Source organism: Hippopotamus amphibius, chromosome 2 (genome assembly GCF_030028045.1).
Source record: "Hippopotamus amphibius kiboko isolate mHipAmp2 chromosome 2, mHipAmp2.hap2, whole genome shotgun sequence".
NCBI classification, from domain to species: Eukaryota; Metazoa; Chordata; class Mammalia; order Artiodactyla; family Hippopotamidae; genus Hippopotamus; species Hippopotamus amphibius.
The window spans coordinates 23,104,916-23,132,103 of record NC_080187.1 but is presented as its reverse complement, the minus strand read 5'-3'; the positions used below and the strand labels follow the sequence as shown (position 1 = coordinate 23,132,103).

The window sequence follows — 27,188 nt, the reverse complement described above, 5'->3', positions numbered from 1 at the left end:
CAAAAACCCATCTCAATAACCAGAGTTTGTCTCTCTACTCTTAAGGTAAAATAATTTTTACTGCTTCATCAAGGATATCCTTAAGCTGGGTTTTATTCTCTCTCTCTGTTTTTTTTTAACCAAGAGTGCTGACAGTGAGGAACAGGATGATTGCTAGCATTATTTAGTGGCATAGCTTTGATTCATGCTAGGACCCCAGCAGTGACACACATCCTTGCTTTTGCACCATCAGTGCAAATATCAACACAGTTCAAAAAAAGAAAACAAAAGGCAAAAAATGTCTTGCCTTTTTGGACCTCTAAAAGTCTCTCTGTGACCCAACAATCATCTGTGGACCACACTCTGAGAACCACTGATCTAATTCAAGCTCTTCATTTTCTGCATGAAAAACATGAGGCCCAGAGAAGTTCTGTGACGTCTCTATCCACTCCAATACATTTATGTGTATCCACTCAGAACTAGAATGAAGGCAGGGGGGTGGGAGGGGGGCAATTCCCAATTCATTGTTCTTTCTGCCATATCACACTCAACTTAATCTAACTAGAGCTAATATGATTTTTACAACTATTAATGGTTTAGAAAGCAAACAAATAATCTTGCATATCTAGGTTTCAACTTAGAACACTTTTAAACACAGTGAACTAAACAGAATTTATGTCATTAAGCAAACATCTTACTTCAAGAATTCAGAAGAACCCTATTTGAGATTCTAGACCAAGAGTCAACAAACTACAGCCCATGAGCCAAACCTGGCCTACCATCTGTCTTGGTAAGGCCTGTGAGTTAAGAGCAGTGTTTACATTTTCAAATTTGTTTTAATCAAAATAGTATTTTGTAAAATTATATTTCACGAAAATAATATGAAATCCAAATATCAGTATTGATAAAGTCTTCCTGGCACACGGCCATGTGCATTCAGTTATGTTCTGCCTATGGCTGCTCTCATGCTACGGCACAGTTGAGGAGCTGCAGCCTCAGAACCGCACAGCCAATAAAGCCTAAAATATTTATCAAAAAGTTTATTGAGGCCTAATCGGGACAATCATTATTTAAGCACCTGAACTGAAAACACCAGATCAGGTAAACAAAGTTACCAGGAGATTTTAATCCACCTAGACGAGTATGGCTTAAAACTAGTATCAATATTTCCTATATCATAGGTTCAGCTTAAATCAAAATAACCTGGAGAAATGTTCAAACACATAGAGCCATGTCAATAAAATGCTTTTTATGATGATGTGAGAATAAACAAAAACAACCTACCTCTTTTGTCTTCAGTGGTATATCTCCAAGGTACACCTTGTACATCTTATTAATGATGGCAGGATTATTCCAGTCAATCAAGCTACAGAAGGTTTCAACAAAGCTTGTTAAAATTATTATTTTTTTCTCCCACTTCAATAATTTCAAAAAATCATAGCCTCAATATGTGTTACCAAAGAAAAATGTTATGAATACACAAATGAAATGGGCAACTGACACTGCAGAAGAGAAGGAACGGGTTTAACTTCCATCAAAGCTAGTTTTCAAACAGAAAAAAAAAGTCACTTATCTCACCATGATTCAGTGTAAGATAGATCATTGTATCCAGTGGCCCAATTTGGTACTACTCAAGAAACCTGGACTGTATTCCCCTCTCAGGGCCAATGCCACAGAGCGGAGCCACGCTACACCTGTTCAAACAACCCTGAGGCATGATTCTTCTGTTTAGCTTCTTGGAAATTCAAAAGTGATACGGAAAGTGACAAAAAACATTTTACCCATTAAAGCCACAACCCTAGGAAGCTTGCAGCCCATGGCATTTGGCAAACACAGTGTCACTGTGATCCCCGGCATCCCCCTCTTATCTCCCAGCACACACTCACAGTTTTAGCACCTAATTCTACAGCGCGGTCATGCTGCCACGGGTCACTGAGACTTATTCCTAATTGGGCCCCACAATAAGATGTCTTTTTGGTGACTGGTGATGGGCACCAGCGCTCTGCAGCAGCCCCCAGCCAGTCATTTTATAAACCTAGCAATAATGCAAGCCTGCATTTCACTTGATTAGTGAGATTTACCCATACTATCTTCTCTCTTTTGACATTGATTCTGCTTTCAAACTATGTTGTATTTGTGCTGCTTTGACTGGTTTTCTAATCCATCTCTTCTTTCATAGCTTATCAGTCCACCTCTTGTTTGGATATCCACAATTCCACTATCCTCAAAGACATTCTACAATTCCACTTATTACTTACCTGTATCCTTCCTCAGCTGATTACTACTAACGAATCCTCAAGCCCCACCTTTGTTTCCCTACCATAAATAAATACTTCAGGTTTAGAGATTTTTAACAAAACAGACACACACACACACACATTTTAGTAAAACAAACTGAAAACTTAATAGTGATTAACTAATAAGGCTAATTTTCACTGTTTCTTCTACTTTTCCTCTTGCCTCCTTTCTAGTTGTTTTCTGATTACATGCTTGTGAAAATTCAGAAATGAATATAGAAAATAAAATTCCTTATAATCTGTACCATAACCCTCTCTATTCCTTTTCAGTAACCACTAACTTTGGTGTATCTTTTTCCAGACTTCTTTCCTATGCATGTAAAATGTTGGGTGGGTATGGCGGGTAGATAAAGAAACAGATCAATATATACACGTATCACTTGAAGAGATATTTTGGGATTTTTATTTAACAAAATGGGACATGTACATATTGTTCTCAACTTTTTACCTGTTAACAATGTAACATGCTATTTTTTAGAAAATACACTTGTTTTAATAGACAAAACCAAAACTAATTAGAATACTTAAGCACCACATTTATACTTCCGACAATCCAATCTACCGTATGGTGTAAAGAATGGAGTCAGTTCAAACAACATGAGAAGTTTTAAAGGAAGATTTTTTGGAAAACAAAATGGAGGTTCCTCAAAAAACTAAAAACAGAGTTACCAGTGAGATCCAGCAATCCCACTGCTGGGCATATATCCCAACGAAACAATAATACGAAAAGATATATGCACCCCTATGTTCACAGCAGCACTATTCATAATAGCCAAGACATGGAAACAACCTAAATGTCCATCAAGAGATGAATGAATAAAGTAGATGTGGCACATATATACAATGGAACATTACTCAGCCATAAAAAAGAATGAAATAATGCCATTTACAGCAACACGGATGGACCTAGAGAGATTATCATACTAAGTCAGAAAGAGAAAGACAAATACCATATGGTATCACTTAATATATGACACAAATGAATTTATCTACGAAACAGACTCACAGATGTAGAGAACAGACTTGCAGTTGCCAAGGGGGAGGGGGAACGAGGGAGGGATGATTGGGAGTTTGGGATTAGCAGTTACAAACTATTATATACAGGATGGATAAACAACAAGGTCCTACTGTACAGCACAGGGAACTATGCATTCAATATCCTGGGATAAACCATTATGGAAAAAAATATGAAAAAGAATGTATATGTCTGTATAACTGAATCACTTTCCTGTACAGCAGAAATGAACACAACACTATAAATCAACTATACTTCAATAAAATAATTTTTTTAAGATTTTTTTGATACTTCAAAACCAAATAAATTCCTTGAAAGAGGTATCAGGAAGATGCAGTCATAAGCAGCATGAAAGAATTTTAGACTTGGGAGGAACGTTAACTATAATCTAGTCCAAATTTCTCATTTTACATTGTCTGAGGCCTGATGAGGTTAAGTGAGTCTTCCAAATTCAGACAATCAGCAAGAGACATGACCAGAATTAACTCCATAACAGACATGCTTCTCCCATATGCCGCCTCGCCTGCCCTCTGGTAAGCCGTTCCCAGCCACCACCACACAGACACAGTTTGCTTATATTTCAACAAGCAAACTAAGACAGGATAAAGTTAATTTCCTTTCTGTTACACCTACTCGTACTGATTTCTTTGGAGAGGGAAAACTGCAACATATACCTTTATAAAGTTTTATTATCTTACCTACATTCCACGGTCTTTTAATATGTTATTTATTACATTAAGCATTAAAATAAATTCAAAAAAGAATTATTCCATAATTTGATTTTTTTAATGAAGTTTATCTTCAATTTTTCATATATTCTTCAATCTCGGCATGTCATTTACTAAAATCAGTACATATATCATTTTGTATTATGCTTTATTCAGCTGCCATTACTTGGGGGCAATTTACATGTTGCTTTATTATTTTTATAATTATCTGGGCAGATATATAACATTCCATAAAGGTCACACAGTTAATTTACTTAACTACCTACTGTGGAAATCTGAACTTGTTTCCTTCTTCTTTTTTTTTTTAAACTACAGGAAACGGTATAATGAACAAATCTGTAACATTTTTCTAACTATAATATTTTTCTTCTTTTGAATGATTCTCTTAGGATAAATTCCCAGAAGATTCAGATAAAAGATTGTAAATATTTTTATGCTTCATTACCTACTACAAACTGCTTTCCAAAAATTATTTCAATTCACAGTGTCAATCAACAGGGTATAAGATAGCAATTTCAACAGAAACTTAAATGGAGTAATCAACTGCTACACAATTTTATTTACCAGTGGGTACAAATCGGCACATTACTGTTTTATTGAGCATGATTTGATTTCTTATACACAATATTTTCTATGAGCCTATTTACTATATGTATTTCCTCCTGTGTAAATTAAGATCTATTCAACACCTCTTTTCACAGGACCTGATTTTCATCATATTAACCATAATACCTACGTATCCTTTATTAAAAGCCATCTCAAAAAATTTGAGACAGGGGAAGAATCAAAAATGAGTAACTTCTGGGTTCTGACATTCTTCTTAACATCAATTCTTTAAGTTCATTTACCTAGACAAAGGTCTCAGTTCTTATGGTAATAAACCTAACCCATTCCAGTTTTAAACTACTTCTCCAAACAGCTTTTCTCCTTTGCCTTATACAGAATTCTGCTCTAGTAAACTTTCATACAAATTAGTTACATTTCACAATCTCATAAAATGAATCTCATTACACAAAACCTGAAAAGAACAAACACATGCTGAGCAAGCTTTTAGAAATCTAGCCACTTTTCAATTTCGAAAGTTTAAAGGGGAAGTAGTTTACCTTTGCTTGCTTTTCAACTCCAGGTCCGCTGCCGTGGCTACACTGTGGCGTGTGTCACTAGAAGCAATCACCAGGTGGAGAACAGCTTCTAGCTCAGGCACCTGTTCAGCTTCAATGAATTTCACTATACCCAATTTGCACTGCAGATAAATGAAGGGAAAGAAAAACACTGATCAGAGAAACAAAGGCCGCCAACCTAAAACATCTGTTTCAAGTATCAGTATGGTCATAAACCAAAGATTAATAGAACAACACTAGCCACTCCTACTTAGGCTTGCAATGTGCCGGGGACTATACTAAACCATGTATATTCATGATTTCATTTAACCCTCACAATCTGTGAGATGAGTATCATTATACCCATTTTTCTGATAAGGAAACTGAGGCAAGGCTGAAGAGATTAAGACATAGTAAATGCATGAAGGCACAATCCAAACCCAGTCTCTTAGACTCCAAGACCATTATGATACAAAGCCTTCCTCCTTAGGTTAACAGCCTCTCTAGAATGATGAAGCCTTGAACTGAAGTCCAAATCTGGAGCCTCCAGGTAAAGCATGGTACATCAGGAGTAAAGTACTCCATGGACTGTTTTGACAGTTCGAAAAGAACTAAACTTGGGGTTCTACTCTATTGTTAAAATACTAACTCTGTCCTCAATAGTCTTACATAATGAAAACAAAAGGATTTCAAAAATATGCAAGAATTTCAAATGCAAGTGAAATTCTAACCAAACAGTACTCAATCAAACTGGCTAAAATGAAACACAGACTGAAGAGAGATTCTGCTTAGAATTTCATGCAATGTGAAGGAGCTATGAATTTCACTACAAATAAATCTATTTAGGATAAATATACCTGAAGAATGAAACTTTACCCTTAAAAATCAGTTACATAATAGCTCTGATGTTCATGAATTAGGACTGATAAAGTTTATAACCACTAAATGACAAAGGATGCAATTAAAAAGGATCATAAAAATGCCTGCCTTCCCTCCCCACGCTCAACACAACTAACTTGCAACAAGAGCTACAACACAGAAGACAAAAGCATTTACTGCAGCCACAGTTACGGAAGTCAACTACACAACGATATACACAAAAAAGTGTGCAAAGGAAACTGAGAACGATACTAATATCCAGCAATAGGACACTAGTTTAAAAAATATTATGTGGTTTGCACATAAATCTAATACAGGCATTAAAAAGGACATTATTTAAAAACCTGATATACTGTTAAATGAAAAAAATGAAGTTCAACTAGTGTGTTATACGATATGTAAACATGTATTGTGTAAAATTATATTTGTATACACACATGTACATAGAGCAGGCTGTAGGTGCATGACAAACTAAGGTGGCAGGATTCTAGGTAATTTTTAATTTCCTGTAATGTTCTGCGTTACTTGAACATTTACATTATCACTAACTTTATCATTTGAAAAAAAAATAAAATCTGTTTTATCTGAAAGAAAAAAATGTAAAAAACAAAAGATATTTAAAAAGTAGAGGAAAACAGCTTTCATCCTTGAAACTAAACTGCTCAACAGATCATGAAATTGACAAAAGGCATACCAAAGCTCTTAGAAATTAGCAAATAATGACTAACATAAGGTTACAATTTAATGTTAACAATGCCTCCCCAGCACTTGTAGCTTTAGCCCTCAGAGAGACCTAGATTCAAAGCCTACTACTAGGAGTGAGACTGTGTGACTCTCAAAACCTCAATTCCTTTTACAAAATGCAACTAACAATTTCCATACCTTGTCAGGCTGCTGTGAGGAGGAAATGAGATAATGTATTCGAAGTACTCAGTGTAGCGCCTGTCACACAGATCACACTCAATAAAGAGTAGCTTCTGTTACTATTTACCCTTCTTTCTTACTTACATCATGGTTTAAGAATAAAAAAGATCTATATGACATGAAGACGTTAATCTAATCAAACAGAACCCTCACTGAACAAATTATTCTATACACCTGTGAATGGCAAGAATGTCCACTTGCCTTTTTCCCTTTCCTGGGAACGCTCTTTTGATCAGTGTTCACTTACATTGCCAAAAAGAAAAGGATCAAATCATTTAGACTGCCATGGAGAGATAAAGGAAGGATCGGAAGACTAACCCATGTTGCTTGAATTCCAAAATAATTACATACTGATCTCATCTGTTCTTCCCTGAGGTGCCTGATGACACAGACACAGTGAGGCACCTTCTCTGCAGAGCACCAGTCTTTTTTAAAAGCTGCTCAGAGAACATCTGAGTCCTGTTTAAATCCAGAATAAAATTCTTAATGCCAATTTTTCAATTCCCAGGAAGAAATATAAAAGGGCATCATGCTTTTCCCCCATATGGTCACTTATTCCTCACTTTACACAAAATGTACACCCCTAAAAAGCTGAATAATGTAAGATAAATTTGTATTTTAAGCACGCCAAAGCAGCTAGGTATTATTAAACCTATCATTAAAAACTAAAATTAAATAAGTTACTCAATTTATAAGTGGGCTGTATTTTATACTTGAAATACGTAAGCAATAGAAGGAAAACTAAAGAGCATTTCCCACTCCTCCCTTTCCCTGGGGCTTTAACCAATAAATGACATGATGACGAGAACACATTACATCAATCACTCCTCTCAAACGTATCTCATTAGAGAGCCTGAATACACTGGAACTATGTGACACATGCTTCCATGGATTTCAAAGGGGCAAGTGTGCAGGGTTAAGCTCCGTATGAACAAGCACTGTGTGATACCTGTTCCAACTGTTCAGGTGTCCACGGGTTATCTCCAATAACTCGTTTAGCTGCATAAAAGCTCATTCCTGGGGGAGGCTGTGGTATTCCAGAACCTCCCCCACTATTTGAAGAAGAACCCTGTGCTGAAGATGAATTCTGGCGACTCTGGGATTCATTTAACACATATCTGGAAAGGAAATAGGAATTTAACCCCTCTATAAATAAAACACATACAAACACATGCATATATAACACATTCAATTATATACCTTCCTCCCACAGATTTTTTTTAGAAGAATAAATACCTGAGGTTAAAATTCCATCATAAAGAAAAAATTTAAAGCTATCTGAAAGAGGTATCTACATCTTCAGCAAATTAACGATTAGAGTACATCTGTTCAACTTGGTTACCAATGAACTAGAATAGTTACCAACAATGACTACAAATATTTTGTTCACTCTCAACCTATAAATAACTGTTCTAAAAGCCACTATGGACCTACTACATTTTGAGTTTTTAGTTGGCAAATACAGAGAAAGGTTTATTGACTGTAATGGGCATTTAAAAAAAAAACTGTTTTATACCCAAAGCAGAGAATATTTTTACTGTCATTCCCATTTCTGTTCAATTCTCCTTGAACACCTTATATTTCTGCATTAAAAAACCCACTGAAACCTCCAAACCACTTTACCACCCAAGTACATAATGCCCCAAAAATGAAAAAATTCAGAAGAACCCAAAGAGGAAAATATCATAAGGACCAGCTTTTTCCATTATATGTTCAAAGCATACAGCTTTGTAGTTACTTATTTATTCATTTATCATCCTATTTCATTTTTAACTTCTGTAGATTAAAAATAAGATTTTTGATAAATTCATTTTGAACCAATTAAACTAGCATTCCTCATCTACAAAATGAAAATTTTTATATGAACATTAATTCAAGTCCCTGTGAACTCTAAAATTCTATGCTGACAAATTACCAGACTGAATATTAAATAAAATACCTGTTATAATAAAAATTAAACACATGAAGCCTAATGGCATAGTAAATTATTCCACATTACTATATACTGTATTCATTCCATTCCTAAATTCACGTAATTTTTTTCAAAAAAACCTGTTAAAGAATCACTTTAATATTTTTATATAAATAAGGCAAATTCTCACTGGTAAGAAAAATGTGACAACTACTGGCTTGGGTACATTGTGTGCCTAGGTTAAATTTGGAATCAAAGTTAAATTACCAAAGCCGTCATCATCTGCCAATTCTGGCTGCCTCCTGATGTAACAACTATAAAAGGAGGTTTTCATTTATTTCTAAGTTACAGCAAGACTGACAGTAGTAAGTAAATCAATTAATAATTACTAAACAGCTAACATCATGCAAAACACCATCCTAAGCACAAGCCAGAGGAACACCAGGTGGGGTAAGACTGAGTGTCTGCCGTCTGCAGCAAGTGGAGACGACAACAACACAACACACGCAACAGCATGTGATATGTTATCAGATGACAAAGAAACTGCAGGGAAATAAGAAATGATATGACAGAGGTAGTGGAAGTGAACAGGTAGAGGTAGCGAAAGGTCCAGAAAATAAAGCCGCCAAATTAGAGACGTAGGAGGAGAGCAAAAAGGAGAGGAAAGAAATCATACAGCGTGAACTCCCGTGGCTGGATGGAAAGACAGATGATGTGGAGCCCCTCCTCTCACACTCGCAGTGTACATGACATTTTTACAGGGAAGAAACGTAACGGAAGCAAAATTTTAGAAAAATATCTCTGGCAGCAGGACAAACTAGAAAACGGGCAAGCTGGAAGCAAATCACAATGTGGGTATGAGGCCAGAGACCACAGCTGGAGTAAACAGCTCCTGACTTCGAAGAGCTCCCAATCTATTATGGGAGATGGATAAGCCAACAATGCAATAAAAATACAAAGTGGCACTACAGATGGGTGCTTAGTGTTATGAGGACGAGGAAGAGTGCCCTGTGCCTAGGACAAGGGGTTTATGTCAGAGACAACAGAACTGAAGTCTAAGCTAGTTTGTGAGGCTTTTTCAAAGTGGTTTTTCTGGCTGTTGTTTCTTGTTGTTTTCTTTCTTTCCTTCTTCCTTTCTTTCTTGATAGGAAAGCATTTTAAACAGAGGGAACTGTATTCTCTTAAAACATAGGCAAGGAGATACAGGGTGAAATGAAATGCATGAGTTCACGTAATGACTGGAAAACAACAGCTTAAGGATTTTAAGGTGTGACCTGATAAAAATCCATGTTTTAAAAATCAGGAAACTCTGTGGCAGTGTAGAGAGTTCTGAAGAAGAGCAGCTGGTGAGAAAGTCATGAAAAGCGTTGAAAAGAACCAAAACTAGATGGTAGCAGCGGGAATGGTTCCAGGACATATGGGGGTGGTGGGGGGTAATTATGGAACTGATACTGCAGCAACAAGGAAGAGAAAGCTGGAGGCAATTTATAATTGTACCGCTACATGGCTAAGAGAATCATCACAGCACTGATGGTCATTAAAGAAGAGAAACTACGTTTACTGGGAAAGACTGATTTCAGCTTGGATGGGTCAAGTCTGAAAGCACAACAGCAGCTCCACACCTATAAGGTCAGTAAGCAGTGTGGCTGGAGTTTAGAAGAGGTCAGGACTGCAGCAAAGCCAATCAGAGACATTCATTTTCAAGTTAAAGTTGAATCACTGAAAAGAGTACTTGACTGCACACAGTAAAAGCAGTCAAGAACAAGGTTGCTTTGTTTTGTTTTTATTTTGTTTTTTTACTTACCCATAAGGCATCAAAAGGACATCTAGCATGAAGTCCAAAAGCAGCTGCACAGTCTTTGGTTTCTCAGCAAGATTAAACGGAGAAGCTGATTTTGATGATTCAACAGGGTATTTCATGTGAAAAAGGGTTGGTATTAAAAGATGCATTAAGCTGAAAAAACAATTACATTTATTGCAACTATTTAAAAAATAAGGTTTTTGTATACATGCAAATAACAGATAAAACAAAAAAAAATCACATAACAAAAAGTGGCCATTGTAGCAAGGGCCACCCATTTTCAATACCACTAATTTACAAAGTCCTAATCTAGGGACTGCCTAGATTTCGTTCTTATTTCTTTCTTATTAAAAGCTCAGTATATTGAGTGATAAGTGACATTTAGCCAATCTGGCTCATCACCAAAAGCACCTGAGAAAAATGTATACAATATGGGCTCAGTGTTAATATCTATTACCACAAGGGATTTAATATTAAACCTTAGGTAAAGTGCAACTTATAACATGTCCTGTCAGTCATTTTTTTCCTTTCCACATTTAATTAAAAATAAAGTCATTCTGAATCTAAAGAAATTAAACATCAATCATGTCAATATTTGGAATATAATATTAAATTTTCGCTGTGTGGATTTAAGTAACACAGCTTCAGTAATTCCTTCTTTCACTATACCTGTTGCTATTAAAACATAGGAAAATTCCAAACAGTGTTTACAACATCTATTAATTTTACTTGTAAATATCTGTATTACAACCTTTTAAAAATGTTTACGATCTAAAAAGTGAACTGAAAACATGATTTAAATCCATCTTTCCTCCACAACTTCTCTTTATGGTTCTCACCACAACAGGGCTAGGATACAGAATTTTTGGGCTAAGCCTAGAAACTAAGGATGATATCCTAAAACTTCTCATCACCTCTCCAATCCCCATATTCATACAAACGAGTAATCGATTCCTTAAGAAAATTGCTCTGAAACTTTACACCCTCCAAGACAGAAATGTTTGATGAAAAGCATACCAGAACTCCAATTTTTGCAATCACAGAAAATCAGTTGCTTCAAAATAACTAACTGAAATAAAAATGCATTTAGATTGAGAAAAATGTTACTTCTAAACATCTTTCGATATGTTCGCAAGAAATGTTATAATTTATAAAAATAACGAACAAGTAATGTTGAGGTAACACAGCACTGTCAGTTCAAAGAGCTCAACTCAAGCCTTTGTATTTGCCCAAGTGAAACCAAATGTGTGGATGTATCTTGAATGGCAGCTACTGAGTCACACAAGGTGGGGAATAAGGTAGCTGAGGCAAACATACCTGTCCTGCTGGGGCTGAGGCTTCCCTTCCATGGCAGTAAGAAGCGTAGGAGCCAACTCACACTGTTTTTCCACTGGCAGGCGAGGATAGCCCATCTTAACATAAATTATAGTAAAATTCTAACGCAACAAGAGAAAGACAAGTTAGTAAGAAAGAAATACTCCAGGATTTCAACAAAAACATGACTGATAACGTAGTTACGTTGTAACAGAGAAACTGAATCCTCCTTTCTGGTGTTTATCACCTGTTTATTAAAGCTTAACCAACTAGTATATCTCAGGAAGAACTCCAGCCCACTTACTTAAAACGCTTACTTTAAATATACACATTTCTATCTGTCAGTTACGCCTCAATAAAGCGGGGGAAAAAATAAAGTACTCATATGTGCAATTACCTTTCACTGCAAAGAAGGAAGTAATCATTTGACCTACCTAAACCTACATACTACACATGAGTTTCAGATCTCCCAGTTTGTTACGTTAATCCTTTCAGGCTAAGAGGAGACCCCACGTTAAATCCTAGGCTGCCATTTCCCAACTGGTCAACTACTAAAATCACCTCAATATACTGTGGCACTCTGGTTCCTCCAATAACTGACCAATGGATGAGGAAGCAAGGGAAGCTGAGTGCCGTCGGTGTGTCTGCATCGCTATGATCTGCACAAATGCCTCATTTTGAGCAAACCCAAAAATGCATATCTGGATTTATGCATAAGACAAAGATTGGCTTTTCTGAAGCAGTCTTCACTTCAGAATGGGCTTTATAAAATCATTCCTTTCAAGACATTCTATTTGGCAGTTTTACTGGCGCACACTGCTCCTATTTGCTCAGAGGAAGGAACGAGTATAATGGAGCTGTGTCCAGAGCAGGCACAGACAAGGTGTCTGGACCAGTAGGTGGCTCCAAAGGTTTGGGATCCAGATGTTAAATCAGACCCAACAGGTTCTGCCTCAATGCTAGGAACCACGAGGACCAGGAAAAGAACAGCATCCATCATCACACATTTTTTACAGTTAATTTTCATGAAGAGAACATTTAATAGGAATATTTCTTACCAGCCTCAGTTTCCTCCACTTTTAAGAACACATTTCTGAATATATTATATAATATACATATATATATCAGAAACAGATTTTTTTTAGTTCAGCCTTCCTATCTCTTCTTGCCATTTTACCTTTTTCCCTTCCTATTCATGCCTATGCTACATAACGTTTCTCTTCCTATTCAGAATGACCTCTCATAATCTTTTACTAAGAATCAATCGTTCTTTTATATATCAACATACCTGACAAGTCATTGCACCAGCATTCCTTCACTCTGCCTAAAGGGCAACACATTATCCTGTTCCTACCATTTCCTCCAGATCAATACTCAGTGGAAAAACAGTGTGTCAATTTGCATCTCATGTTTCATTTAGAAATAGTCTAAGGTGAAATTCTAGGTTGGCCAATATACTGATAATATCTAATAAACGTTATGAAAGAAAACTTACCGTAAGTCAGAAAATATTCCAAGATAATACTCACTGTGACAAAGGAAACTGCAGCAGGGTCCTGGTACTGAACCAACAGTGTCTCTACTGGGAGTTGTATCTTGGGGCGGCTTTTTATACGCTTATTCAGATGGACCAACAGTTCCATTACCTAAAATACAGGAACTGAAATTATTGATCATATCTTAAAAACAAATCCATTTCTCAGATATTACTTACTTTAATGAATAGTAGCTACTTTGTTCTCTTAAAGGATGTAAAAATTTGACATCCCAGAAAGGGAGTACATGACATGAGAATCTTGTGCCAAAATGCTATCCCTAAGAACCCATGCACCAGAATTTTACTAGTGAATGTATGTTTACAATGTCCTTCAGTTAATTAAAGTTGAGATTCCAAATGGGCCTATACTGAGGCACAGTCCCCCAGAAGACCTGTGAACAAATGACTGCAACATACCATGCTACAGACTGAATGTTTGTGTCTCCCCAAATTCCACATGTTAAAAGCCCTAATCCCCTCTGTGATGGATTTGGGAGGTAATTAGGTTTGGATGAGGTCATGGGGTGGAGGCCCCCACGATGGATGCATGTCCTTATAAGGGGATGAAGGTATCAGAGTTCTTCCTCTCTCTGCCATCTGAGGATAAAGCAAGAAGACAGCCCTCCATAAACGATGAAAAGTTCCCAATGAAGAATCTGACCATACTGGCACCCTGATCTTGGACTTCCAGCCTCCAAAACTGTGAGAAATAAATGTTGTTTATGTCATCCAGTCTGCGGTATACTGTTACAGCAGCCCAAACTAACTGAAATACACCATGAATACTACAGAAAGAGAAATACACAAGGTACTATGAGTTTCAAGAAGAAAAAGTATCTGCCAAGATCAAGGAAGACTTCAGGGAGGAAGTGACAGGAAACTAAGTCCTAAAGAGCAGGTGAAATTCCAAGCAGGAGATCAGTTATAAGAAAGTATAAGAGGTCTAGGGCTTCCCTGGCGGAGCAGTAGTTAAGAGTCCAATGCAGGGGGCTCAGGTTCAATCCCTGGGCCAGGAAGATTCCACATGCAACTAAGCCCGGGCACTACAACTACTGAGCCTGTGCTCTAGAGCCCGTGAGCCACAACTATTGAGCCTGTGTGCTGCAACTACTGAAGGCTGAGTGCCTAGAGCCCATACTCTGCAACAAGAGAAGCCACCGCAATGAGATGGCCAAGCACCACAACAAAGAGTAGCCCCCGCTCACCACAACTAGAGAAAGCCCGCACGCAGCAACGAAGACCCAACGCAGCCAATAAATAAATAAATAAATTTAACAAAAAAAAGAAGAAGAAGAAGAAGAAGAAAAGAAAGTATAAGAGGTCTAAAAGAGCATGGTGCACTGCATCTGACTGAAACATAGACTGGTAAGATATAAAAGCAGAGCCTAGATTATAAGAAGATTTGGGTAAAATGCTAAGAAATTTTTACTTTATTCTAAAGGTCATCTGATTATACTGAAGAGTTTTAAGTAAGTAATATCAAGCTTCCTCTCTTTTAAGTGGGAAAAGACAGCAGAAATAGAGGTCTCCAAGTCAATAAATCCCATGGGTGGAAAGAAAGCTACAGGGACTTATGTCAAATGACCCCAATCTTACTCTAAAAGTGGGATTATCTTGCTAAGAGAGGAGCACTGAGATAAAAGATTTTTAGAAAGCCTTACCTAAAGACCCAAGAATTTAAAGTGACTATTCCAGAGGGCCAGGCTTACATTATTCTCCATCATTTCTGAAACCTGAGCTCTAGGCTCAGTCAGTATTAAGGAGAGCAGCAACAGCAAAAGTTCAAAGTTGTCTGCAGCAATCATTAAATAAGTGAATTTTAAAAATAACAACAAATCTAATAATCAATGTTTGTTAAATAAGTGATAATAATAATTATAAAGCAGCTGACATTTATCAAGCAGTTTCCATGCAGAACAGCACTTTACATTCCCCATCTCACCTGATGCTCACAACTAGAGAGGTGCTGTTGTCATTCCCATTTTACCTGTGAGGACATGAAGTAACCTGTCCAAGGTTATTGAGCCAACAAGTGGCATGGTCAAGATCTGACTCCAAGATCCACATTTTTAACCTTATCAGACACTGACAGCTGTGCTCAATTCATCTACAGTGTCTGTCACTGTGAGACACCCTTGGGACCCCGATACCTTACAAAGACCTAGAAACTTGCATTACCACGCAGACCTCACCCGACTTCCTGCCTGTCCAGATCTGTGATTCAGCTGAATTATAGGGAAAAGAATCAGGAGGAGCCAGGCTATAGGAAACAGCCCTCTTCTGACGATCTAAGCTAGGCTGATTCCTAGAAGGATGCTATGGAAAATCATTATTGATGGTAATAGACAATTATGCCCACAATTATATACTTTCTTTTTTATGACAATTTTTGAAATTTTTTAAATAGATTAACAACCTAATTTTCTTCAAGCAGTATTATCATCTTAAATATTGATTCATTTCCTAAATGAATCCACTGCCTGGAATTCTCTATAAACCCACAGAAATCAACAAATCCGCTGAACCAGTCATTCCCCCAGCTAAACTGGCAACAGTTAACATATCTGTCAGTAAGCCTATAAAATCACCAGTCTCGGGTTTATAGTATTTCGTCCCTATCAGTTCTCCATACTACTCATTCATTTACATTCATTTATTCATTATAAACTTTTTAATTGAAGTATAACATATAGCTGAAGTGCAAAGCTGAGAGTGTATGGCTTATTAAATTTTCACGAAGTAAACACACGTTTGTAACCACCAGAAGTACAAGGGCCCTGCACCCCACTCACTAACCCTTCTCCCTGACTTCTAACACCATTTTTAAATTTATATAAATGGAACAAACAGGATGAGCGCGTGTGTTTTTCATTTTATATTACACTTGAGATTCATCCATGTTGTTGCTCAAAGCAGCACTTAGAATGTATCTACTCTCCTATATCATGATAGATAGTAGATTTTTTCCAGTTTGGACCATTATGAATAACGCTATGAACATTCTGAGCTATGTCTTTCGGTGTGCATGTATACACCCTTCCATCGTATACAAATCCAGGACTGGAAAAGCTTGGTCATGAAGTATACATATGATAAGCCTCAGAATATTTCCAAAACAGTTTTCCAAAGTGTTTGTACTAATTTACACTCCTACCAGCAGTGGTCAGTCTTTAATTTTTACCTATTCTAAGAAGTCTGAATATACAAAGTTCTCTGTAAAGAAAACTTCTACATATTTCATTTTCCTTAAAATAGGAAATGTACTCTAGTGATATGTCAGTAGAAATCTAAAACTTATTTCTCTTTCACCCAATTTATCCACAAATTACTAGCTACTTTACAGGTATCCTGGTTAAGCCTAACATACATTATGAAACTGATAGCCAGGAACCCTAAAATTACATAACTGAAAGTCAATACAAATTTAATTCCTAGTTTCATTAACTACAAAATTTTACATACTGTAATTATTTATACATAAGCTTTTATTAAAAAATACTCTGCTTTCATGACAGTCTTATTTTATACGGTAGAAAAAGGTCTAATATTTTTAACTGCATTCTAGATTTGTGATCAATATCTATATCCTTTGTTTTATTAACAATTATATAATAACCAAAACTCCAATTAGTATATTGGTTCTATTTGCAAGACGTATTAGTATGAGTACATGACTGTACATTATCATGAAAGTCTGACCAGGTAGCTATATTTCAAAAAAAAAAAAGTCTAAGTATCTATACTTTAAAACAAATAAAAGGAAAACGTATAATACATCAAGCCTCCACCACCTGAAGTCAAAATAACATGCAGGAAAAATTATGTTATTACTTTCAGTCATTCTTTCATCCTCAACTTTCACTCACTGACTAACCCTTCATGTACTGAATTCACTTTCATACTTAAGCTAAAGAACTAACATGTTTGCCATAACATGGAGGCAAAGCCTGGCAGAAATTATTTCCTTTTGGAATTATCTCCCATGTGTAAAATCCCTTGTTTTTGATTATGTGACACAAAGCTAGTCATTTAACTTCTCTGAGCCTCAGTTTTTTCATAGATAAAATGGAAATAACATGAACACCTATACCCCACAGAGTTGTTAAATGAGCTGTAATGAATTGAGACAATGTCCACACAGGCATTTAATGCTTTGCACTATTCTTATTTTCAGAATCACTTTCCCCCATTTGCAGAAATCAAATGATAACATTTCACAGGCTACTGTGAGGATTAAATGAAAAGATACATCAAAGTCTAGCACACTGCTTAGAATGTAAACAGGTGCCTCAGCTGTTAGATCTCTTTTCCCTTACTCCAGAAGTTTTCAAACTTACTTAACAACAAAACCCCTTTACCAACAGAAATTTGATATGTAAAAAAAACAAATAAAATTAGTGGTTTTTAATATAAATTAAACATACAAGGTCACAATAATTATATCTATTACTTTATTCTATTTTGTTGCTTTTTAAAATTATAATAGAAAAACACATTTATTATAATAAATCAAGTGAAAAATCATAATTATCCCTTTTCCCTAATCCATGCACAGCCAAAGACACCAGTACTAATAGTTTGGTGTTCATCCTCACATCTTTCTATGTATCCACAAAAACTTCTACAAACATGTTTACATCTTTAGATTTTATTTGTTTATTTTTTACAAAAATAAGCTATATATCATTCACATTAGCACAGAGTCTGCATTGTTTCCAGTTAAAAATATATAAGCTTCTTAATTTAGACCCAACTCATTCTTTGCAGCAGTTGCATAATATTCCACAGGATTCAAAGCTGTTTTTAAAAAATCACCTGTACTACTCATTACTCAAAGTAAACACATTTTTGTATATTTCCTTCATGCTTTTTGTAAAAAGGTTAGAAAAATTCACAAATAGATCAAAGTTAGCATTATTTGGAATATAAGAAGAAAATCAAAGGAAAATTTCTAGGAAACAACCTTCAAAAGTCCTTTTTCAAATCTGCAAATTTCCAAAAAACTGACATGCTACACAGCGAAACATAAAAATGAAGTATTTTTTCCAGAATTCTATGGCTTAAGAAACAGAAAATAAGCTAGGCCTTGTCTGGAAAAGCTCTCTCTCTCTCTCTCACACATACACACACACACATTTTAAATAGCACCTTGCTTGCTTGCTTATTTATTTATTTATTTATTTATTTATTGCCATGTCATGTGGCATGTTGGATCTTATTTCCCCAACCAGGGATCAAACCCATGCCCCTTGCAGTGGAAACTCAGAGTCTTAACCACTGGACCACCAGGGAAGTCCCTAACATATATTTTTATTGAAAAACACCTTGGGGGACACAATGAGGAGTGGGGAGGCAGTGACAGAACTCTGGGTAAGTAAGAAAACTGAAGAAAGAAGGTGGATTTTGCTTAGAATGCTAACAACTAAGTGATTCAAAAGTTCAGACAGGATCCAACCAAAAGCAGTTTGCCAGGTCCTCAGTGCTTCCTGAAGAAGTAAGAAACAGAAGGGCAGGGGGAGAGGGAAGAAATCCAAACAAGATAAAATAAGTTACTTGCTGGTAATTGAGTAAAACATCTTGTTTACTTAGATACAAATTAATGATTAAAATGTTAAGAATGTGGACAGAACTGCTTGATTAATCATTATATTAAAACAGAATACAGGCTATCAAAGTCCTGAACAGGAAATGTGTGGCAGGAAGAGGAGGGAAAGGAGAGAAAGAGGGAGAGATGGAGAGAATGAGAACAGATCAAGTGATGAGACAGGTTAATAACCAAAACAACTGATGTAAATGCCCTCAATCCAAACCTCAAAAAAAGTGACATCTCAATTATATTGATGAAGAGATGCAGCAGAATTAAATAGGTTAAAATTGTTGGCTGGGGCAAAGATCCATCAATCAAACTTAAGGCAAAGGAAAACCTGGTTACAACACTGATCTCAGATGACAGAGGCACTGGGGAAAAAATCTTAAATGGGATTTAAAAGATAAGAGAAGTATGTAATATAAACTACTAAGAAGGACAAGATCTTGAACTGGTGCATCAATATGCATCAAGGTGAAATTATTAAAACCAAAAGGAAAATCAGAAAAACTATAACAGCAGCAGGAGATTGTAATTCACTATCAGTTTACAACAGGACTGGAAGACAGGTTTCTGAAGCACAGGGTTGAGTGGCCTTTCTGGAAACATACTGAGCTCCCATATTCACACACAGTAAGTTTTTTTTTAAATCTTATGAATAGTTTTTACGAACATCAGAAATAATATACTTTAAAAGACCAGAACATTTGCTTGGTTTCAAATCAGAATGCAGTAAAACCAGGCAAATTTTATACTGTTTTGAAACTAAAAACAATGTTCTTATAAACTAATTACTAGGTCAAAAATAAAATAACCTAATATTGCTCATGAGTATAACTATGGGATATAACCAAAATAGTAATCAAAGAGAAATCCATAAGCTGAGGCCATTTTTGGTTTTTTTTTTTCATCATTTGACCTTAAACAAGTTATTTAATCATTCCAAGCCTCAGCTTCACCTATAAAATGGAAATAATACCTACACCTCACATAATCTTGTGAATACTTAAGTGGTTAGCATTTTTCCTGGCACATAACCATTACCATTATGTAGTATACAAACTGAAATCTTAAGTGAGAAAAAAATACCAAAGGAAAACCAAAAAAAGAATAATTTGAACACAAATAGAAGAAAAATACACTTAAAAAAATTAATCTAAAAGATCTTTTTCCAGGACTTCCTAGGTGTCGCAGTGATTGGGAATCTGTCTGCCAATGCAGGAGACATGGGTTCGATCCCTGGTCCAGGAAGATCCCACATGCCATGGAGCAACTAAGCCAGTGTGCCACAGCCAAAAAAAGAAAAAAATTTAAAAAAAAATAAAAGATCTTTTTCCTTTTAAAATAGCCCATTAAAAAAAGCAAACCTTCCCACTACTGGGCATACACCCAGAGAAAACCATAATCCAAAAAGAAACATGTACCGTAATGTTTATTGCAGCACTATTTACAACAGCCAGGACATGGAAGCAACCTAAATGCCCGTCAACAAATGAATGGATAAAGAAGATGTGGCATATATATACAATGGAATATTACTCAGCTATGAAAAGGAATTAAATGGAGCTGTATGTAATGAGGTGGATAGACCTAGAGTCTGTCAAACAGAGTGAAGTAAGCCAGAAAGAGAAAAACAAATACTGTATGCTAACTCATATATACAGAATCTTAAAAAAAAAAAAAAAAAGGTACTGATGAACTCAGTGACAGGACAAGAATAAGGATGCAGATGCAGAGAATGGACTGGAGGACACGGGGTTGGGGGTGCCAGGGGCGAACGGGAAGCTGGGACGAAGTGAGAGAGTAGCATAGACATATATATACTACCAACTGTAAAATAGATAGCTAGTGGGAAGTTGCTGTATAACAAAGGGAGATCAACTAGATGATGGGTGATGCCTTAGAAGGCCGGGACCGGGAGAGTGGGGGGGAGTCTCGGGAGGGAGGGGATATGGGGATATGTGTGTAAATACAGCTGATTCACTTTGGTATACCTCATAAGCTGGTACAAGAGTGTAAAGCAATTATATTCCAATAAAGACCTTAAAAAAAAAAAAAAGCAAACCTTTGGTAGTAATGCAAAAACTTCCTTCTGTTTCCTCTCCTGGTTTCCACAGCAAGTCTTTCTCCGTAGTCACTACCACAAACGGCTGCCACTGGAATCCCCACGCCCGACCTGCAATCACGCTTCCTCTGGTGCACCGGGTGCGTCACTGTGGCCTTTTTCAGCTCCCTGAAGGCTTTACACTCAGTTCCAGCCCAGAATCTCTACACAGGGCCTTCTCTGCCTTTAGTGGTCTCCCCATCTCTATGCCTGGCTACTTCCTATGCACCTCCCTTACACTCTATTCTTAATTTAAATCAAGTCCCCAAATATGTTCTTTCATAGAACCCTTTTCCATCTTAGCATTTATTGCAATTTTAACTCTATACTATTTACCTGATTGTTTAATACTGGCCTCCCCAAGTAGATGTTTCTTTCCTTCACCAACGTATCCCTAACACCTGGCATATAGAAGGTACTTAGTAAATATTCGCCAAATGAATGATGAGACTGATGAAGCTAAATAAGGAAACAGAAACCAACTCATGAAGGCCTTTTATACCTTACTATTCTGAGGGTAAGAAAAGGCCATAGAAGAGTTTTAAATAGGAGACTGACATAATCAAACACATATCTATCTCAGCAAAGCAGTATTAACAGCAGGCATGTCAAATACATGACAAGAATGCCCTATTCCTTCCTGTAAACATAACAGACATTCTTAAAGATACTCTGTCTCCACTGAACTCAAATCAGGCCTCAGAATCCCTCTCAAGGCAGACCTCCAGGAAGGTCACTGCCAATCAATGAAAGTGGCCCAAGGGATGAAACCCGATGATGATACCTCAAAAACCTAAAGGTCTAGGATAAATACACGAGAAGACTAGTGAACTATTTTAAAAGTGAAGGGTCCAGATGTTCCACATAGAACATTAGGTTAAAAAAGAAAATCTTTATGTGACAGTTACCCAACTTTTAGTAACAATTCTTTACAAAATTCTAAAACAGGAGCTATGCAACAGTATCTTGCTTTTAAAAACATTTCTTTTGCTTACTTTTAATTAAGGTCGTATTCACAGTCAGCCAATGATTAAAGAATATTTTTGACCCATTACCACCTGACTTTCATACTGGACTCAAGGGCATGGATTTTAGATCAGGCCTCCACACATTCCAGAATAATTATCTCAATTATATCATCTAGTACTGATGCCAAGTGTACAGCTGGAGCTAAACGCAGTTTTGCTAATAAGCATACAAAAGGTACTTTTTTTTTTTTAAATGGCTGTGTCTTCACATGACAGAGGGAGCAGACTCTAGTGTCTCTTCTTTTTTTTTTTTTTTTAATCTCATTATTTACTTATTTTTGGCTGCCTTGGCTCTTCGTTGTTGCCTGTGGGCTTTCTCTACTTGCAGCGAGCAGGGGCTACTCTTTGTTGCGGTACACGGGTTTCTCACTGCGATGGCTTCTCTTGTTGCAGAGCACCGGCTCTTAGGCATGCAGGCATCAGTAGTTGCAGCACGCAGGCTCAGCAGTTGTGGCGCATGGGCTTAGCTGCTCCGTGGCCTGTGGGATTTTCCTGGCCTAGAGATCGAACCCGTGTCCCCTTCATTGACAGGCAGATTCTTAACCAGTGCACCACCAGGGAAGTCCCCAAAGGTACTTTTAAATCATGGAAGCTGGTCCTAGACTTACTGTCCATTTTGAAAGATCTTAATTGGGGTCATGAAGCTAGATTTCAATAATGGGAACAGAAAACTCACTGCATAAAATATATCCATTTATTCACCATTTAATTCCCCCAACTGTCCCCGCATGCTTACCTTTTTACGTACTCCCTCTTGGGTACTGGAGAGCTTGAGCAAAACAGGAGGAAGGAATTTAGATATAATATTCTGTAATTGTTCATCTGTTTCAGCATGGCCAAGTCGTAAAAAGACTCGTTCAAGCTGATCTACAATATAAAAAGAGAAAAGAAGAACTCAGCAAATCAAACAGAACCAAGACTAAACACTTTTATTAGCTTAATCCTTTTTTCTACACTGCAGACCCTTCAGCCAGAACTTTAACCATAGCTAGCCCTGTACGCAGATAATTTTGACACTGCTATGAAACAACACTAAAAACGTTTACTAGCTAATTACACTTACAACTGTCCTGGTCATTTAACCTCTAGAAGAGAGGAAAACAAAGTCAAGAATAACAAATTTCTCTCCTACTAAAAAGTTATTCAGTTTTCTTAAAGGATCTAGATACCAGAAAAGATACAAAAGTTCTGAAGAAATCTTCTAGACCTAGCTAGCAGAGCCACAAAGAACTTTAATCAGATGCCAGGGACAATATTATATCTTAATGTTCTATCTTTGGTGAAATCATCTTCTTAATGAAATTTCTCCAAAGACAGACTCACTGCCCATACTGTTAGAATTAGCAAACCAGAATGTGAGAGACAAATTTCCACCAAGAAAGCCACGGGGAGAAACATTTTAACACCATAGGGATGCTCTCAGCAAAACCCAGGCTGTGATAAACTACAGAACAAGCAACTAACACAACTCAGAGCTTCTGTCTCTTCAATCAATACACTGCAGGGGAGGGGAGGGGGTAGAGGTGAAGGGGGAACCTACCAATGGCAAGTGACTGGATATTTGATTTTTTTTAATTATTGTTAATTTTTTAGGTGTTACAATGGTATTCTGGTTATGTTTATTTTTTAGAGGGTCTTACAAAAATTATCAGTAAGTGATTAGGGAGCCTTCCAAGGAACTAAAAATGTCCTATATCTCAATCTGAGTGATGATTACACAGAGATATACATTTATAAAAATTCACAAGCTCTACACTTTCATACTTTCTACTGCATCCATTACACCTCAATTTTAAAATTTATTTAAAAATAAAAAACAAAAATTTATTTAAAAGCATCCTTTTTTTCAGAGATAAAGACTGAAATATCTACAAGTGAAATAACAGGTACTTAGATTTACATCAGATAACCAAGGGTGTACTAGAAATCTGCTGAGAGAGTAAATTTCAGATGTTCTCACAAACAAAGGCAATTGTGAGAAAAAGATATGTTAATTAGCTTGCCTGAAGTAATCATTTCATTATGTATATCAAATTATCACGCTGTACACCTTAAATATACATAATCATTTGAGAAAGTAAAAATAAATAAAAATAAAGTCATGGCCTCATTCGGGTCCTCATTTAAAAATAAGTAAAAAATTGGCGATGCTAGGGTGAGGAATGGGGAGCGGCTGTCTTAAGTGAAACAAGATTGGTCACTTGATCATTGTCCAAGCTATGCGACAGACACTGAGAATCTCTACACCTGTACATGCTTGAAATTTCCATAATAATTTTCTATAGGAAGAGACAGATATACACACATAGCTATAAACACACAGATATAGATATACAGATACGTACCTGCAGAGTGAGCCCAGAAGCAATGACAACCTGGCACAACCTAGCAGCAACAAGCACACCCAGCCCGCAGATCCTGGGTGTTCAAAAACACCATTCGCCAGTAAAAGCAACCAGACTCTTGGGGAAATGGCTGACTCTAGGGCTGGGGCAGGGAAAAAACAAGATGAACCTGAAGCATCCTGTAGGGCCAGAAATGAAATGGGGCCTGGAAGAAGTCAAAGGGATGCAGGAACCACCCTAAAAGAGCTCCATTATGGCCAAGGCTGGAACCAATTTGAGGAACAAAATAACATACCGTTGGATTCTAACACAGAGTATAAAATAAATCTACATGATTCCATGATATAAATAAATGATTGATTGCCTAACTGCACCGGGGAAAAGAGACAAGTCCTTATAGAATTTCAAATAACTACGTAGACAAATCCCCCTACAGGAGGTAGAGCTTAATTCCTGTCTCTACCCACCCCTTGAGGGTAGACAAGATTTAGTGACTTGATTCCAAAGAATAGAACAGGGAAAGAGGAAAAGGTTAACTTTACAGTGGTGAAACCTGATAAATACTATTTTAACCAAGTGATGCCATGTGGGTATCAGGATCATTAATGTGACAAAAAGGGCATTTCACCTCTGTGGTATTCCTTCCAAAAACTCACAACCCCCACCTAGTCATGAGTAAAACAAAAAAACCAAAAAAAACACCAAGTTAAAATACATTCTATAAGATAACTGGCCAGTGTTGCTCAAGACTTTTAAGATCGTTTAAAAAAAAAAGAAAAAGACCAAGAAACTGTCACAGATTAGAGGAGTCTGCAGAAACAGGACAGCTAAGTGCAATGTGGAGCCCTGGACTGGATCCCAGAACAGAAGAAGGACATTAATGGAAAAACTGATGAAATTCAAATAAAGTCTTGAGTTTAGCTTTTAAAATTAATAGTAAAGGAAGGAAGGGAGGAAAGGCAGGCAGGCTGACTCTGAGATTACCAGATCAAATGCTTCTATTCGCTATTAATTGAATGCTGCTATAAAAGGGGCTCTTAGGAACAGTGGATTCAATCCACAACATCTGTGCAAGTCACAGGTAAGGGGTCTCTGCCCCAGCGCCTTATAGATCTTAAGCAGTGGAAACTGCCTACAGATTTTAGCTACAGAAACTTAGAAGAACTGTTCTGTGGAAGAAGGGAGAAAGTTAAATTCTTCATAACAAAATGACCTACAGAATCTGTGCCAAAGGCTTACAAGCCAAGCGATATCTGGTCCCTTTCATTTTTCATACAATCATTTGGGTGCTTCCTACGTGTCCCCAGCATAGCACCTAACACTTCCGAAAGGAAAAGCTAACATCCTCAACACAGTAAAATTGTTCATGATGGGAATGTGGGAATGGAAAGACAGGTCACCAAAAATCACATGGGGGTCCTTGTCAGACAGGCCGAGCACACCCCAGGAAGAGGCAAAGCCTCTACATCCTTTGAGGGGGATCAGTGTTAACACTGCTGCATCATGCTGAGAAACAGCTATACTTCAAACACACAATCATCAATCCTGTTCAAACTTTATGAAAAGAAATGTAAATAAAAGTGTAGATATAATCAACCACTAACTTTCTCAGCCTATCAAAGTTAGCAAAATACGGGCAAAGATTTAGCAACAGTATGGTGCCTGAATTCTGTTGTTAAAGGCACAGAAAGAAGGTGAACCCTGTGCCTTTACCCTCAGCCCTGGAAACTGAGCCCCATGAAAGTGACAGTCCAACTTAGGCCTTTGTCCTCAAACTCCTCTGTTCAGAAATAAGAAGGGATGTAAGCAAAAGTTCTGAATATTCAAAAGGAATCTAAAACTCAAGTTCACCCTTCACAAGAACTCAGTGTTTAGTTGTAGGAACTGAGATCCTCCAGGTCACCACCAAAGTATCTGAGTTATGACAAAAGTTACTTTAGAGTCAGGAGCAAGTTCCGTCGTTTCCACAATTTTGATGTTATTCCTCTTATTCAAACTTTGTACCATGTTAATTTCACTTTTCGAGAAAATAAACATCCCCAAACCCTCAGATGATCACTATTAAATGTGGGGAATATATTGTGAACTATTATTTTTTCCTATTCATACACTAACATTATTTTAACCTAAAAACTGGAATATGACACATACTATTTTACAATTTGCCTTTTTTTTCCCTTTTAATTAACACAAACACATTATCTAAAACCCCTGGAGCAATACATGTCTCAGGACTTTTCAGATTTTTGAACTAAAAGCATATATGCTATGTATTTCAAATAACCCTATCCTCCCTATGTGTTCTAGGGCAGTTCCTATAATTAAATACATTCAGATTACTGCAATAAGACATATGGATGCCCACACTCAGTGGGACAGTCAAAGATTATAAAGAACCTCATATCCATTCAGGTCAGATTTTAATACCCAAAGAAAAACACTAAAAAAAAAAAAAAAAGTTTGGACATGTATAAGATCTTAAATATCTTTGCATAGCACTAAAGATCTAATTGATAATGGCAACTTAGTCTACAGAAGTAGTGTGATTTATTTAGCTATTTGTGCTCTTACCAGATTTCACCCTTATCCATGTGTATCTGTGCACTTGTATGGGTTTGTGTAAGCTAAAACCCTAGAA

General features: G+C 36.8%; 1 protein-coding gene across 6 annotated transcripts in view; it reads right to left on the bottom strand.

The window, feature by feature from the left end:
- ECPAS (Ecm29 proteasome adaptor and scaffold) overlaps window positions 1-27,188 on the bottom strand; it is a 104,441-nt gene that overhangs the window by 58,113 nt on the left and 19,140 nt on the right. For 4 of the 6 annotated variants that reach the window (XM_057720463.1, XM_057720465.1, XM_057720464.1 and 1 more), the window contains 7 exons: window positions 22,942-23,072; window positions 13,479-13,595; window positions 11,953-12,071; window positions 10,639-10,788; window positions 7,872-8,040; window positions 5,123-5,262; window positions 1,264-1,345 (listed from right to left, as the gene is read on the bottom strand). In XM_057720463.1, the coding sequence (XP_057576446.1) occupies window positions 1,264-1,345; window positions 5,123-5,262; window positions 7,872-8,040; window positions 10,639-10,788; window positions 11,953-12,071; window positions 13,479-13,595; window positions 22,942-23,072 (908 nt within the window). Of the gene's footprint in view, window positions 1-1,263; window positions 1,346-5,122; window positions 5,263-7,871; window positions 8,041-10,638; window positions 10,789-11,952; window positions 12,072-13,478; window positions 13,598-22,941; window positions 23,073-24,550; window positions 24,570-27,188 lie in introns of those variants that run through there. The other 2 variants (XM_057720466.1, XM_057720467.1) reach the window with 2 other exon arrangements.